This window comes from Nanorana parkeri, unplaced genomic scaffold (assembly GCF_000935625.1).
Source record: "Nanorana parkeri isolate BGI_ZX_2015 unplaced genomic scaffold, ASM93562v1 scaffold1336, whole genome shotgun sequence".
Taxonomy (NCBI): Eukaryota; Metazoa; Chordata; class Amphibia; order Anura; family Dicroglossidae; genus Nanorana; species Nanorana parkeri.
The window spans coordinates 394,756-411,965 of NW_017307604.1; the positions used below are offsets into that span (position 1 = coordinate 394,756).

The 17,210-nt window shown below is 45.2% G+C and overlaps 1 protein-coding gene across 1 annotated transcript in view; it reads left to right on the forward strand.

Moving 5' to 3' along the window:
* Window positions 1-17,210, forward strand: part of PICK1 (protein interacting with PRKCA 1) — a gene marked incomplete at its 3' end in the record, with an annotated part of 316,855 nt that overhangs the window by 245,226 nt on the left and 54,419 nt on the right. Inside the window, exon 8 of the mRNA XM_018569440.1 lies at window positions 14,458-14,591. Coding sequence (XP_018424942.1) covers window positions 14,458-14,591 — 134 coding nt within the window. The remainder of the gene's footprint in view (window positions 1-14,457; window positions 14,592-17,210) is intronic.

Sequence of the window (17,210 nt, forward strand, 5' to 3'; positions counted from 1 at the left end):
GGTTGACTGGGGGGGGGGGGAGGGAGGGAAATCCCTACTTTTTCCGTTCTGACCCTCCTGTCCCCAGCTTTCCCCTGACGCCCCTCCCCCCTTAGAGTTTCCATGTTTAAATATCTGGGTGTGGTGGTATGCAATGATTTTTATTTGGAGGATAATTTAAACCCTATCTTTCATCTCCTTGAGTCTAAATGTTTAGCCTGGGAAACCTGGCCATTGACACCAGTGGGTAGGATTAACTTAAATAAAATAGTGTTTCTCCCTAAATTTCTCTATTGTTTTCGTAATACTTTCGTGCTCACCCCTAACTCCTTCTTTGCCAAACTTGACAGAATCCTTTCCTCTATTTGGGCAAGTCATTGTTCCCTGGTCTCCAGGGTGGCTTTACATCTTCTACTTTCTAAAGGTGGGCTTGGCCTGCCCTGCTTTCCTACTTATTACTGGGCTGCGGTATTGGTAACGGTACGGTGGTAGTTTTCTCAAGATCTGGATAACACGGCAGTAACCATTGAGGCAGCCCTACTGGGCTTCTATCCGGAACTCGGTAATTTTTGGTGCTTTGGGGTCCGGACTCTAATATTGCTGTCACCAAGCACATGCGTACCATGTTGGCAGTGTTGATTAGGGCGTGAGGGAGGCTGGTTAGGCCTGCTCATATTGCCCCTTATGCTCCCTTATGAGGTAACCCACATTTTTGTTCTGTCAATGATCCTGATCCCCAGGTTTGGGCTCGCTATGGTATAAAGATTGTCAAGCATATTTTGCTGAGGTGGATATTGCTAGGATTTGACAGTCTCCGGTGTTAGTATGGCATACCTCCTGTCATTTTTTTCGATATTTGCAACTGCGACATGCTTTTAGGTCTCAGTTTCCACGCCCAGTGACTGTTGAATCTGACTGTATTGAAGGTTTCTTGATGAGATTGGTTTCATAAACCTCTCTTGTCGCTCTACTTTAGCTTGACATGTGTTGACTACCCCACATTGCCTCGCTTGTTTGGGAAATTGCAGGCTGCTATTACTCATTGACGGAGGACAATTGGGAGGCCTGTGTGCAGCTGTATATGACAACGGTTATCTCTCCTAGGGAGAGGTTCCTTCAGTTGAAATTTTTGCACAGGGTATAATCTACTCCTTCCAGACTAACAACTATCTATTGTTCTGTGGATGCTCATTGTTATAGGTGTTAAACGGAAGTTGGCACTTTTTTGCATATAGTGTGGTCCTGTCGGTTGCTCCAGTCGTATTGGGATTCTGTGATCTCCACAATTAATGCTTTTACGGATTTACATCTTGGGGTAGACCCCTTGGTATTTCTATTGGATTTTGTGGATCGTATACAAGCTTCTAGGGCTACTAGCCTTCTTATGTTTTATGTGGCCTTTTATGCCCACCGAGACATCAATGGCTGCAAACCATGGATATAATGTTACCCCTCTATAAACTAACTTACATAAGTCTCAACTGTTCAAGTAAATTTGATTGTATCTGGGCAGACTGGGTGGAGGCTAGGGTACTCACTTTGGATGGCCTGAGCTGTGGTTTCCCCCGTCGCCTGTGTCTCCTGGCAGCTCTTGAAACCCTAGGTCACTGAAGGGCTTGGTGGCTCTGATGGAATAGTACCTCCGGCCTACTATGTTGCACTTTCTGACCCTGACCTGTCCAATTTGAATTTTAGCATTGTCCCAGGGATCGTTACTTTTCTTACTTTTGTGTTTCCTCTGGCTCCCCTCCTTCTCCCTTTCTTTCACCTCATACCCTTCCTTTCTTTTTCCGTTAACCCCATCCCCCACTTCAAGGTTGCTGGGGGAAGTTATAAGCTGGTGATTTTACTTGAAGTTATGTCCGACTGATCTGTGGATCCATACACAAATGACATAAGAGTAGAGACTATGTACCTTCTTTGTGCTTCCCAAGATGACTCATATAATTATTTTTTTTTAAGTGATCCATTCTTTGGTCGTTATGTTTATTTTTTGTTCTGTTTCGAAAAACTAAATACAATTTTTTCATGTTATAAAAAATGGGAAGCTCTGAAATGTGTCCTACGTGGGAATTGTATATCCCATGGTGCATATTTAAAGAGGGAGAGGGAGGCTTCCATCAATCTGTTATTGAGGGAAATCCATGCATAAAAATTCTCAGGACTCACAACAGCTAACGGGACTACATAGATTAGAGACACCTGAGGTCGCTCTGCTGTCACTACACCATGGTTCGATCTCAGTATTGAAAAAAGGTATTTTGGGTCCGATACTGGCAGACGCAAGGACAGTAATACCAAGACATTGGAAGTCAACTAGCCCCCCTCAGGTCTCTGGGTAGTGGAATTAAAAAACATTATGCGACTTGAAGAGCTCACAGCCCGGCTATACGACAGACATACATTGTTTACAGAGAGGTGGAGGCCATGGAGGGATTATCTTGGTACACCAGAGATCCTTAGATATCTATAGGGGACACATGGAAGTGAGGAGGGGAAGAAAAGGGAAAGAAGGGGAAAAAGGTAGGGGTAAAGTACTAAGATTCTGATCTGCTAAGTAAAACCCTCAATGATTAGATTTATTTTTAAATACCTCCCTGAATTAGGATTAAGTAAGTTGGTTTGTGTTTGGTTTTTTTCTTCTCAGGACTCAAATATTTGTTTGATATACACCTGTCAGGGTTCCACCCTGACTTTATTGGTTTGCAGCATGCTGGCTTGGCTGCCATTTCACTCACCTGTTCCTTTCTTGCTTAAGCAGACTCTGGAACGTTGCTCACTACTCCCGGGCTCCCTCTTATGGTCAGATAGGAGAGCATCATCTGAGTGAGTCAGATGGGAGTTTCCTGTCTCTGAGTGATGTCACCCTACTCACCATATATATATACCACTAAGTCCAGTCTGACCTTGCCCTTGCATGGTCTTCCTGCTAGTGCTTTCCTGCTGCTCTGAGTAACCTGATTCCGTGTATGGCCCGATCCTGTCTGACTTTCTTCTCTGGCTCCTGCTCCTGGCTTGTTCCTGACAACGCTAATTTCCTGGCTCCTGCTCCTGGCTTGTTCCTGACGACACTGATCTCTGTGTTCCTGACCTGGCTTGGACGACTACCCACTCCGGCTCCTGACTCTGGCTTGTTCCGGTTTAAGACTCTGCTTACTCCTGTGGATACTGTTCTTAATAAATATTTTAACTAGCACCTTTCAGTTGTCTGGTTTTCATTGTGCTCTGACATTACGCAAAGGGGCCTGAATCCGGACGGTGCTAGTGTAAACCCTCTCCGTTGCAGACTATTCCTAGTCCCTCTCCGTTGCAGACTATTTTTTCCAGGCTGGATTCGCAGGATCAGAGAATGGAGCGGTTCGCTCAGGCCCTGCAGACCTTGCTCTCTCGCACAGTTCATTTGGGCAGCTAATGCCTCGCCTCCGGGCCCTGCCACTCCCCCTGCTGGTCCTTCCATTGCTCCTGAGCCTATCCCTGGAAGGGGCATGCTGGGTCGATCTCCCTTACCCCAGCACTATGGGGGTGACCCCAATCATTGCTGTGGATTCCTAAACCAGGTAGGAATCTATTTTGAGTTGGTTCCGCAGGCATTTCCTGGTGACAGGGCGAAGGTCGGGTTCGGATAAAGCATTAGCCTGGGCTAATCTGCTTTTGGAGAACGATAAGCCCATTATTTTCAACTACCCTGAATTTGTGGCCTCCTTCAGACGGGTAATTGATGTACCAGCTCGATCCCTCTCTGCCGCTAAATTGCTTATGTGAATCCGGCAAGGTATGCGAACTGTAGCCGAGTATGCCATAGAGTTCCGTACCCTAGCAGCAGAGGTAGGCTGGAATAATGAGGCATTGGTGGCAGCCTTCTTCCATGGGCTCTCCGATAATATCAAAGATGAAGTGGCTGCTAAGGAATTGCCTAGCAAGCTGGAGGAGCTGGTTTCATTCCTGATTCTCATAGACACCAGACTCCGTGAGAGACCTTCGTTTAAAGAGCGCCTGCGTAGGCCTCTTAACAAGTTGGCTCCCTCGTTTTCCTCCCCTCCTGCACCTCCCTCTCCGTCCTCACCGCCCGGTGAGTTGTCTGCTGGGGGTATTGAACCCATGCAACTGGGAGTTACCGTTTGTCCAAGGCTGAAAGGGCCTATAGGAGGCGTGAGGGGCTATGTCTCTACTGCGGCCTCGCAGGCCATCTTTTGAGGTCATGTCCCACACAGCCGGGAAACGCTCGCACCTAAGACTCCATAGGGGACGGATCTTAGGTGGGATTTCCTCATCCCCAAGGCTCCTTAAGGAGAAGCCTATGGTCACTGTGGTACTCTCATGGGCGGACTCCTCGGTGGTTACTTCGGCTCTGATTGACTCCGGTTCTGCGGGTATGTTTATTGACGCCTCTTTTGTCTCTCAGAGTCTGATACCCACACGGCCTCGTGCCACTCTGTTGGCTATTGAGGCCATTGATGGCAGTCCCTTGCAGCCTTCACTCATTACCCTCGAGACCGCTCCTCTTGCCAGGGCGGTAGGGGCTTTACATTATGAGACGATCCAGTTCCTGGGGATCTCCTCCCCGCACTTTTCGGTGGTTCTGGGTTATCTGCGGCTCCAGACCCATAATCCCAGGCTCGATTGGGGAAGGTCTGAGATTTTGTCCTGGTCTGATCAATGTTCTGCCACATGTTTGCAAAGGCCCACGAAGATCCTATGTGCAGCATCTGTCTCCGAATTGCCTGAAGAGTACGGGGGAGTTTTCAGATCTGTTTGATAAGGTTCAGACGGGTACTCTTCCTCCTCACAGACCGTACGACTGTGCCATTGATCTTCCCTGGGTCTGTCCCACCTCGTGGTAGAGTGTATCCCCTCTCAGTTGCGGAGAACAAGGCGATGGAGGAGTATGTCTCAGACGCCCTAGCCAGAGGGTTTATCCATGTCCCCTGCTGGGGCCAGATTCTTTTTTGTCAAAAAGAAGGGCGGGGAACTTCGACCATGCATCGATTATAGAGGGCTCAATCATATTACCATTAACAATGCGTATCCAATTCCCCTCATCACTGAACTCTTTGACCGACTCAAGGGTTCAAAGATTTTCCTGAAACTGGACCTAAGGGGAGCCTATAATTTGGTTTGTATTAAAGAAGGTCATGAATGGAAGACGGCATTCAATACCCGAAGCGGCCACTATGAGTACCTGGTAATGCCCTTCGGGATGTGCAATGCTCCGGCTGTCTTCCAGGAATTCATAAACGATGTGTTGCGCGATATGCTTCAACAATGTGTTGTAGTGTATCTTTATGATATACTCATCCATTCTCCCTCACTGGCCAACCATCAGGCGGATGTAGCCCGAGTACTCCAACGTCTGCGGGAGAATGGGCTATTTTGTAAACTCGAAAAGTGTGAGTTTCATCAAGTTCAAGTCACGTTCCTCGGTTATGTTATCTCAGACAAGGGGTTTTCCATGGACCCACAGAAATTGGCAGCTGTGCTCCAATGGCCTCCCCAGTTGGTTTACGCTCCATTTAACGATTCTTGGGCTTCGCTAATTATTATCGTAAATTCATCAAAAATGTCTCCACCCTGGTCAAACCCATCACTGACTTGAAGGGTGTGAACCCTCTTTCCTGGTCTCCAGTTGCTGCACAAGCCTTTGAAAAATTGAAATTGGCTTTTTCCACTATACCTGTGTTAGCCCACCCCAACCCAGCCTTACCATTGATATTGGAGGTGGATGCGTCTGAGACAGGAGTGGGCGCCCTCCTGTCTCAACGTTCTTCACCCGAGGGCCGACTTCATCCGTGTGGGTTCTTTTCTAAGAAACTGTCTCTGGCTGAGTGCAAGTATGAGATTGGCGACAGGGAATTGTTGGCAATCATCTTGGCTCTTAAGGAATGGCGGCATCTCCTTCAGGGGACCACTGTTCTGGTGTTAATACTCACTGACCACAAGAATCTCATCTATCTCTCGGATGCCAAATGACTATCCTCTCGGCAGGCCAGGTGGGCTTTGTTCTTGTCTCGCTTCAACTACATTGTTTCTTATTTGCCTGGGTCTAGGAACATTAATGCTGACGCCCTGTCTCGCCAGTTTGCGGTACTGTCCAAGGAGGATACTAAACCTGTTCCTGTTGTGCCTCCCAATCACATTCTTGCCTCAGTACGCTCCAGTTTGATGTCACCCTTGGGGGTACAAATTCTGGCTGCTCAGTCCGATGCTCAGACCGGTGGGAAAATGCTTTGTACCAGTAGACCTCCGAACTAAGCTCCTTTCCGTATACCACAATGCCAAAGCTTCAGGCCACCCGGTCAGGAATCAGATGGTTTGGTCTGTGACTAGACAGTTTCGGTGGCCGGGGATCCTTACCGACATTGGCGACTTTGTAGCTTCGTGTCAGGTTTGTGCTCGGTCCAAAAACCCCTGCCACCTTCCTGTGGGATTGTTGCAGCCCATTCCGAATGGTGGGCGCCCCTGGACACACTTATCCATGGATTTTATTGTGGACTTGCCTAATTCCAAAGGCCACACGACTATCCTCATGGTGGTGGATAGATGCCCATGAGCTTGCCATCATTTTTGCCAGGGAGGTCTTCCGATTGCATGGGGTACCTCAGGTCATTGTCTCGGATAGGGGCAGCTAGTTTGTCTCTCGGTTTTGGCATGCATTCTGTGCTCAGTTGGGGATACAGCTTTCCTTCTCCTAGGCTTACCATACCCAGTCCAACGGGGCTGCAGAGCGGGCTAACCAAGTATTGGAGCAATTCCTAAGGTGTTACATCTCGGACCATCATGACAACTGGTCGGACCTGTTGCCATGGGCAGAGTTTGTGCATAATAGCCACGTCAACTCCTCCACTCGCCTTTCACCCTTCCTGGGGAACTTTGGGTTTCCACCTGCTGTGTTGCCTGATTTGTTCCAATCCCAAAGGTTACCGGCACTGGAGGACCACCTTCAAGAGCTCCGCTCCACATGGGTGCAGGTTCGGGAGTGTCTTGAACGCGCAGCTCGAGACCAGAAGCACCAGGCTGATCGCAGACGTATGCCCGCAAGATCCTACCAAGTCGGGGAGAGGGTTTGGCTGTCCTCTCACAATTTGCGCCTCCGGGTTCCTTCGCAAGATCAATACGGTAGCTTATGCTCTAGACCTCCCTAAGTCCATGCGCATTCCCAATGTTTTTCATGTCTCACTCCTTAAGCCACTAATCTGTAATCACTTCACTTCTTCTACTGCTCGTCCTAGACCCGTCATAGTCAATGACCATGAGGAGTATGTTATTCGCAGTATAATTTATTCCCATGTGTCTAGGTGCCGTTTGCAGTATTTGGTTCATTGGAAAGGCTATGGTCCAGAGGAACGCTCTTGGGTGGCATCTAAAGATGTTCACGCCTCCGCTCTGTTGCGCTCCTTCCATGCTTGTTTTCCCTCTAAACCAGGTCCCTCTCCACGGGGAGGGGGTCGTTGAGGGGAGGGTACTGTCAGGGTTCCACCCTGACTTTACTGATTTGCAGCATGCTGGCTTGGCTGCCATTTCACTCACCTGTTTCTTCCTTGCTCAAGCAGACTCTGGAACGTTGCTCACTACTCCCGGTCTCCCTCTTATGGTCAGATAGGAGAGCATCATCTGAGTGAGTCAGATGGCAGTTTCTTGTCTCTGAGTGATGATGTCACCCTACTCACCATATATATATATATATATATATACCCCACTCAGTCCAGTCTGACCTTGCCCTTGCATGGTCTTCCTGCTAGTGCTTTCCTGCTGCTCTGAGTATCCTGATTCCGTGTATGGCCCGATTCTGTCTGACTTTCTTCTCTGGCTCCTGCTCCTGGCTTGTTCCTGACAACGCTGATTTCCTGGCTCTTGCTCCTGGCTTGTTCCTGAAGACGCTGATCTCTGTGTTCCTGACCTGGCTTGGACGACTACCAACTCCGGCTCCTGACTCTGGCTTGTTCCGGTTTAAGACTCTGCTTACTCCTGTGCATACTGTTCTTAATAAATATTTTAACTAGCACCTTTACTTGTCTGGTTTTCATTGTGCTCTGACAACAACAGAAACAGGTTGACCTACATAAATTGTTAGACTTATCTTACCAACGTTGTATGGATTCTTCTCGTTCTTCTCATTCACTGTATGTGTATATCAATAAATGTGCTAATTCTTTGGTGAGATCTATTAGGAACAGACATTCAGAGGTATCCCATCGCACTCCAAACCAATGTATCCTTATGTGTAATTTAAGCGGGTGCTGAAATGGTCAACGAATGGTGGATATAATGAGGTCACCAGCACACCAAAGTCCACTTCATCGATCTTTTATTGTCGTTTAGATAAGCATGGCGTCACAAGCAAAAGCAATGTTTCTAAACCACATTCGGTTCCTTCAGCAGGCAAAACAATGTGACAATCAGTTCAACAAACCTGGTGGATATATACAGCACATGAGTGAATTAAGTGACAAATAACACCTCGCGCCAAACCCTGTGTGGCTGCAAGCACTATAAGAAGTGTTACCCTCTGAATATATCAAATTATAATGAATGTGCTGCGCTTCATCTAGAACAGGGGTGGCAAACTCAAATTCATCGGGGGCCGCATCAGCAGTATGGTTACGCTCAAATGGCCGGTTGTATAGGACTATGCATCTACTCTTTATTATCATAGTAATAGTAATCATTGTGTCCTCAATAAAGTTCTACTGTGGACGATACCAGCAGTCTGCAACCCTCCTTTTCAACTGGCATGGAATTAAATTATTCTCATAATAATTATAAGCATACATCCAGAGCACCCCACTCCCAATACAGCAGATGTCAAGAGCCCTCCCACCATCAAAAGTACGCTACGTACACAGTGCAGGGGTCACCTTCCACCAACCATCACTGCATCTTCCAGCACCAAGCACTCCGCTTCCCCGGCCAATTGCCCCACACATACACGCAGCCACTTACCCAGCCGAATATCTAGAACAATACATTCCCAAGTTCCTTTACCTGCTTCAGACCTTGCCCTCTGCTCTCCCTCCCCTCTACCGGAGACAAGTTCAACGGATGTTTGCAACCTTCGTGTGGGGCTCAGGCTAAGCTATAAAAATCTGGCCATGCAGAAGCGAAAGGGGGGAGCCGGCGCCCTGGACATTTTTCTTTATTATGCCTCAGCGATGCTGGTCCGCTTAGTGGATTGGTTCTTCCGGGCTGGGGATAAACAGTGGTCTGCCTGGAGGCATCGCTCGCGGATGCTGACCTATTGGAGCAACCTTGGATACTGTCTGGATCCAGACCATCACCCGCTTCCCTCCCTTCTTTGACCTCTCACACTTTGAAATTGTGGGATCGGTGTGTTGCTCGCCAGGGTATCTCCTCCCACCAGTCCGTGGGGTTGCTTGTCAGTGCGGCTTCCGGACATTGGCTGGTGGAGGGGCAGTTTCGCTCCTTTGTCTCCTCCTTTCCATCAACGGATTGCTTTAGTGCGGACCCTACTGCCTTCGACTCCCTCCTCTTAGTTTCCTTGCCTCCGACGCACTCTGTTTCTTGATTTACTCTCTCCTTTCCTCTGCGGCCTCCCCCGGTTTACTGGCCTACACCTCTGTGTGGGAGCGGGAGCTGGGGGCTCCAGTGACAGAAGCAGACTGGGAGAAATAGTTTGCGCTCACCCATTCCCTCTCCATTGCCAGCAAAGCCCATGAAAAGAATCTGAAAATCCTGACTAGATGGTACAGATGCCAAGTGGTCCTTCATCGCTTTTACCGGCCGTCTCCGACTCATGTTGGCGTTGTAACGATTCCCTAGGTCATATGACACAAATTTGGCTGAGCTGCCCTTTCATTCAGGAGTTCTGGCGGGGGGTGTTGGGGGTCTACCTTAGAGTGACGGGCATTGCGATAGCTAATGACCCCAAGATACTACTGCTCTCGATGCTACCTGGGTCTCTGAAGTCAGCGAAGAAAGGCCTCCTGCGACACTTCCTCACGGCTGCCAGGACGGTCATCCCACGCCATTGGCGTACGTCGGTGGCCCCTACCCTGGTTGAGTGGGTGGTGGAGCTGGATCATATTGCGGACCTGGAGAGCCTTTTGGCCGAGGAGCGCGAAGCTGGACATGTATATGTGCACACCTGGTCTACCTGGCTCACCTTTCGGGAGTCGGCTGACTTTGCGGAGACTGTGTTTTTACCTGAGCTCCTGGCCTATTGGTTTGGAGGGGTTCCCTTCCAGTGGTTTTACCTTGTTTGTCGTCTTCTTTCTGCCTCGGTCCATACTGTACGCCTATCTCTGCATCTGCCCCTCTACTCAAGCTGACCCACAATGCTGGAGACTTGCTTCAGCTATCCCTTGCTAGTACCCCTGATGCTCTTTAGAGGAGGGGCCTGCACCTCACGGCACCAATGTGGCTTGATCCGTATATTTAATGCCAATCTATTTACCAGTCTGGACATTTTCACAATGTTAACTGTGCGACTTGTACTCTAACCACACGAATACTGCTGTTTGTATAGCTGTTGTTGCCTACTGTGTCCCACCAGGGACAGTCCCTTCTGTCCCCCCCCTTTTTGATGTGACTCTTTGTGTTAATGTTTTTACTTTGAATTATCTTTTTTGATTTGTTCTAAAACTCTCAAACTCAGATTGAGCTAAAATTACAGAGTTGATTCGATAGTGAAACATCACACAATAATGAGCACAATCAGAGATTGCAGTGAGAGGTCACAATGAGCAAAAGACAGCTGCACATCTGCTCATGCTGGAGTAACCAATATCCAGTGTAGTGCATGTGTGGGTGCCACCCTACACCCCCATCTTGCCATGGAATGGGCGGAGACACCCCATCAAATTGTGTTGTATTCAGTATCTTAAAAAGTATATGTGGGTACTACCCCACGCACCCCTAATGTGTGTAGAGTAGAAGGGACCACATTTAATAGCCAATCGTCAGGTGCCAACCTATTATGGCCAAGCTGTGACGGACTGAACCGTCACTGGTGCTGTTGGAGGAGCCTGGGGGCTAGCCTCCTTCCTACTGACTATGGACCCAGAACTATGGAGACCCCCTCGGACCTCTTGGGGTTACAATTAACCATTCTACCAGGTTTATGTGTGGAGGGATGTACTGCACATTTTCCCTGGCATTACATTTGGATGACCCTGTGTTTTATTATAGGTACAGGCTGCGAATCCAGCAGCACTGAAGGGGGTTAATTCTGGATATTGAACTGTTACAGTTTATTGGTCCCTTTGTTATATTGTGTTGATGATGGGATTAGGATAGCTGATTCTAGGAGTAGCTGACTCCGGGTGTAGATGAGTAGATCACCCTATGATACACTCAGGAGATAATCCCATCACATGTGTCTCCTCTCTCCCTATTCATTCATTAAGGCATCGGGGAGGGGATGTCTGTTTGCAGGCTGTTTATGGTTGATTGCGTTATGTGTTTAGACTTCTTGAACTGTATATATACTGAGCTGGTCTTTAATAAAGCAGATCTTGGTTTCCACCTCAACATTGGTGTTGTCTAATGATTGAGTGGTTTAGCGTTCTGTCCTAATATATTGGTTCTGTCCAATAATTAGGCAGGTTTGGGCTGATGACACTGGGATTCGGGTTCCAGCGAAGAGGAAGCTGTTTTCTGACGGAGGTACCCAGTCGGGTTTACCAGGCGGTCCGTCACACAAGCAACCTCTGATATCCAACCTACAGTATCTGCCCCCATAGCAACTGTCAGGATGGACGCTCCAGGAAAACACTGTAGTAGGATTGGTGCATGTACCATGGAACCAACAATAGTGCTGATATCACGGCATCAGATATATGAGCAGAAGATACAGTACAATGTTATTCACAGCGCACAGACAAAACTAGGACAAACATTGTGGCACATGTCCTGATGTAACTGAAAGGATTACCATTGCATAACTCACGGATCCCACATGCATGTGAGTAGCATAGATTGAAATACACCACCAAAACCATAAATAATATACTGAACTTGATTATTGGCTGAACATGATCATTGGTTCCAATTTCTCAAGGAATAAGATTAACAACACAAACATTGACGAAAATCTTGTCCCACAAGACCCTGGTAGAATCCGAATAAAGCTTAGTTGTTATGACACCTCGTAAGGGTAATGACAATGTAGCCTATACATTGTCTGCTCTCATTCCGTGGCATGCCAAGCGCAGTTTTTCTTTCTCTCTCTTTCCCTTTCTGTTAAGGATGTTCACTTTTGTTGACCATTAGGTGTTGTGGTTTGGATTATTTGATTGCACTATTACTGTTAATATAGATGCATACTAAGGTTGGTGAGGTCTGCCGTATATCTGACCCCCTATCTACATGGCCAGCCTGTTATTGATCGGAAGAAGCTTTGGGGCATGTAAAACCCTTACTGTTATGCTTTGGCACCTCCTACATTGTTTTATTCTTTCACATCGTGTATTGTATCCTTTGAAACTTCAATAAATACTACATGCTAAAAAAAACCCACAAACATAAGTAGACACCTGTATGCTAAAAATTAACGCATGTACAAAAACAAACACGTGTTTTTAAAAAATGTATGGCTAATGAATGTCACAGCCTGAATTATAAACACATTTGTGTGCTCAGCTGATGCACAACTAATGCATGTTGCAAGAAGGGATAACCGCATGTGTGCTGAACTAATGCTGGACTGATGCATGTAGAAAACTTCAATGTAAATACACGTATATGTGCTGAACCCATATAGGACTGATTCATATCTCTAGCCAGAATGTGGATTAATGCATGTCACCAACCACAGCATGGATAAACTCTTGTCTAATGCATGTACATAAATGCATGTGTGTTGAAAAATGCATGGCTAATGCTCACATCCTTAATAATAAACAGACACACGTGTGCTCAGCTAATGCATGCTTCAAGAATAAATAAACGCATGAGTGCTAGACTTATTGCATGACTAATGCATGTAGAAAACTTCAATGAGAATGAACACATATATGCTGAACTCATATAGGACTGATGCCTATGGCCAACCAAAACGTGGAGCAGGAAAAAACGGATGAGGATGTATATTCCTAAAATCCAATGTCCTAATCGTGGATTGGTATATACCTCGGATCATCGTCATTTCACCAGTACTACTCTGATTTGTATAATATAGGTAACTTAATGACAGCCTCAAATAATCCCCTGTGCCACACTCGGCTTCAGCAATATATAGAAAGGACAGCTTTGCCTATATTAGATATAGCAGCGGCTGGTTTTATTGGCTCCCCTGGGGCCGAAGCTAGCCGATGGATCAGCCGAAGCTACGGCCAGATCCTTCGGCAGCTTTGTGAATAGACCCCACTGTGTTAGCGTAGAGAGAAGTCAGAAAACTCCTACGTGTCTCTACTGTACTCTCTCCATTAATGCCCATTAGATCCTCCCCAATTTTTAGTGCAGGTCCAGAATCCTCTGTCTTTCGGTCCTGGGATGCTCAAGGTATAACTGTACTTACAGATCTATTTACCTCTCAGGGTAGTTGTAAAACGTTCCAGGACCTTCAGACTCAGTACCAACTTCCTACTACTGACACTTTCCAATACATACAGATCCGACATTTTCTAACCCACCATGTCACTACGCCCTGGCAACAAATTGTTTATTCCCCCATTAACCTTCTGCTCTTCTCCCCACACTCTAAACTGTCACTTTCTTTCCTCACCCATACCATCGCAAATTGTACTAATGCATTCTCATCTCCCACACCGTCCTATATACGTAAGTGAGCGGAATTTCTCCATATTTCTACAGAGGACACAACCTCTGTAATTGAAAGTGGTTGGTTACAGGTTTGTAAGGCTATTCTATGCGAGTCCTAGGCACCCTGTTAGTACAAGAAACTTAGTCATCAGAGGAAGATCAGTTCCTTATCAGTATTCTGATTGGGTTATCCCTTCAATGCCGGACATCTTGTCTGAATGTACATCTGGTTCATCTGCTTGCAGATGCTCTGAGGTGCCAATCAGAACTTCTACCATGAGGTCACTTCTTGCTTTCCTTTTTTACCTAAATTGGATTGCTTTTTTCTACCTTAATAAAACCTTGCCATACCTTGGCTTTTTCCAGCTCCAGTTCATTCAAATGTGAATTTCTTGTTCTACTATGGCTGTGGTTAAGGCTATCATAGTTTTTTTCAAAAATCTATTCCTCCTATAAGTGGCGGTATATTGTATACCCGATGGTCCTTATTGCAATGCTGTGTGTCTTGATAATTTTTGAAAAAAGGATTTTACAGTTTTCTTCATGTTTTACACCTTTTTAACGCATCTTTTGCCACCTTTGGTTAAAACATTGGGCACTTCCAGGAGTTTTTACTTAGGGTGCTTTGCAAATTATATATAAGCGGTAAATTTAAAAAAATCTAATTTCAAAGTGCAGCATTGCGCAAAGTTAGGATATTTAAATAATAATATTAAGTAGGTTTCTGTCCAATTTTAATAATGTAATTCACTTTTTTTTTAGCATTTGGTGATGTATTTTCCATCATTGGAGTTCGAGAACCTCAACCTGCAGCAAGTGAAGCTTTTGTTATGTTTGCTGATGCACACCGTAGCATTGAAAAGTTTGGTATTAACCTCTTGAAGACAATAAAACCAGTAAGTTAACAGTTTATTGTTGTCAAATTCTATTAATGATTAGATGTTTAGGAGTGTGCAAAAAATATAGTGAAAATATAAAGTGGCTTTTTTGTAACTGAGTGTTACTTAGTTACCATATCTGGGAGCTTAACGGGAATAATGGTAAAGATGGGGTTTTTGATCAGCTACCGGGTCTCCAGTATACATACTAGTATATCCAGCCTTGGCGCCACAAATATACAGCTTGTGCACATATTTCTGGCATTGTCAGTATGGTACTGACTGATTTTTGTGTGTGTCAGGGATAGGGTATAATTTATGGAAATGGGCTGCCAAGGGGTATGCAATTGAAAAAAGTTAGGAAACAACTGTAATAGAATATTACAGGCACATGCCACACTCCTAGGTTACTTGATACAGGGTCTTTGGGTATAAATACAAATTCAGCTACTGCAATTATTGCACATATTGTTTTTTTTGTGCCTTGCTGTATTTTTGGCATTGCTTTAGATTGTCTCCAAACTGACTATATCTAAGCAGAAAACACAGGGATGTGGAAACAACATAAATTAACTTATTTTTTGTGTATTTTTTCTACTGAAAAAAATAGGCTTGCAAAATAGTTTCACAAATATCGTGCAACATACAAATTTACAACTACCATCTTCTTATTGTTACAATTCTTTGCTTTTATATATAATGATTGGGGGTTTTAAGTAATATTGTTTAGCCCCGGAATATTACTTTTTTTTAATTTGTTGTTTTATTAGAGAGTGCAGTTAACAATAAATGGGCCATAACAGTTGGCCAGTAAACATAGCAAAAAGGTGCAGTCATATAACATCCCAAATAAGATAATGGTATAAAGCAATTCAAGTGGAATAGCAAAGGATTGGCCCAGGCAGAAGCTTAATTTAGCAGGTTTAATGATAACAGCTGCAGCTGGGAACAGGCATAAGCAAGTTCCAAAAATAGAGGCTTGCAGTTGCAGGCCCCTTTTTATAAGAAATTTTACATTACAACCATATGGGTACAATATAATTGGCTGCCAATGCGTACCTCACTGTAACTAGCCATAAATCTTAAAATTTCTTAGACATCACGTCTCCTAAGTTGTTCTAGACCCTTCTATTGCAGCCCAAGCACATAGACACGTGCACATGTGCCAAGTGTGTCTTGTATGCTCTTAGGGTTCATTTAAAGTTCATCTATATGTCTTTAAAGTCCACCTGTATATGTCTATATAAAGCTGCTCAACTTCTAAGACTAAATAACTCTAACTATTACATAATATTTATAATAATGTATAACCAAATTATTAACAACATGAAGTGTATGAGTTAATATCAAAATTCTACTACATCTCCTCCCTGTTAAGACTGATTGAGCCTCATAGCAATTACAGAGCAGACCACCCATCATGCCTTTCAACCACCTTATTCACCTGACTCGCTTTAGCGCACAAAATGTCCAAAACATCAGGCTGATCAAAAACACACTATCTTCTTCTGTAGCTGCAAAGTCTTGTCCATTTGAAGCACAAATACATTGGTGTCGACTTTAGCAACATCATCTTTTGCTGTAAACTTTTGCAACAGGTAACAGTCATTAATCAACAGCATCTCAGCACATGCAGTTCGACTGAAAAGAGAAGCAATCAGTTTAACCAGTGACTGAAACCAACTAAGCGGTTCCAGGGACCATTCAGCAAGCTTAGTCTCATGAGGTTCTGCTTCTTCTTACATATCGCCTTTCAGCTTGGCCAGGTGCTTGATGCCTGAAGACGTTTACTTATTCACCATCATCTGCTGGTCCAAACTCTTTGCATAAACTCCTCTGGATGCTGTAAGACACAGGTTCAATGCATACCTGTTTTGCAAAGGCCTCAGTTCCTTCTTTCCAATATTAAATCCTTTTTCTATAGTGTGTAGCAGCTGTATCATAATATATCTCTTCTTCTGTAGCCATCTGGCATTTGCCTAGATTTGAAATGTATCTCCAAAAATACCTTTTAAAAATATAGTAACAATTGGTAATCGGCAAGCATTTCAGGGCAACCTACAAATTAATGGCTTCTACACTATCTAGTTTATTTAATTTCTAAATTGAATATGTTCCTTTCACCCTACATCATCCACTAAAACAATATGCATGCATCTATACAGTTCTATCATATTGGAATACCCTTAGAGTATGTCTTCATTCTATATTGTTAGAATACATCCATTATAGTACATGTTTCTAATAGCAGATACTTTACATAAATTGTCCTCTTAGACTTTATTTCTGGATCCTAACCCATACCATTCCCAATGTAACAAATGTGGCAATCATAATGTCTTAACCCTGACTCCACCCACCAGTCAGTGTTCCACTTATCATATCACACAATATTGTTAGTCTATATATTTAACTACCTTACGTCCATGGCCGTTTGTGAACGGCCAGATGGACGTCTGCTCAGAGCGGGAGGGCGTCTTAAGACGTCCTGCCCCTCCCCCCCTCTCGTGTCCGCGCTGAGCGCCGCACACGAGAGGGAAAACCGTCAGCATGTAAACAGCCAGCGATGGCTGTTTACATACAAGCGGTCAGGCGTCTCTAGAGACGCCCGATCGCTTGCAGGATCTGCGGGTGTGC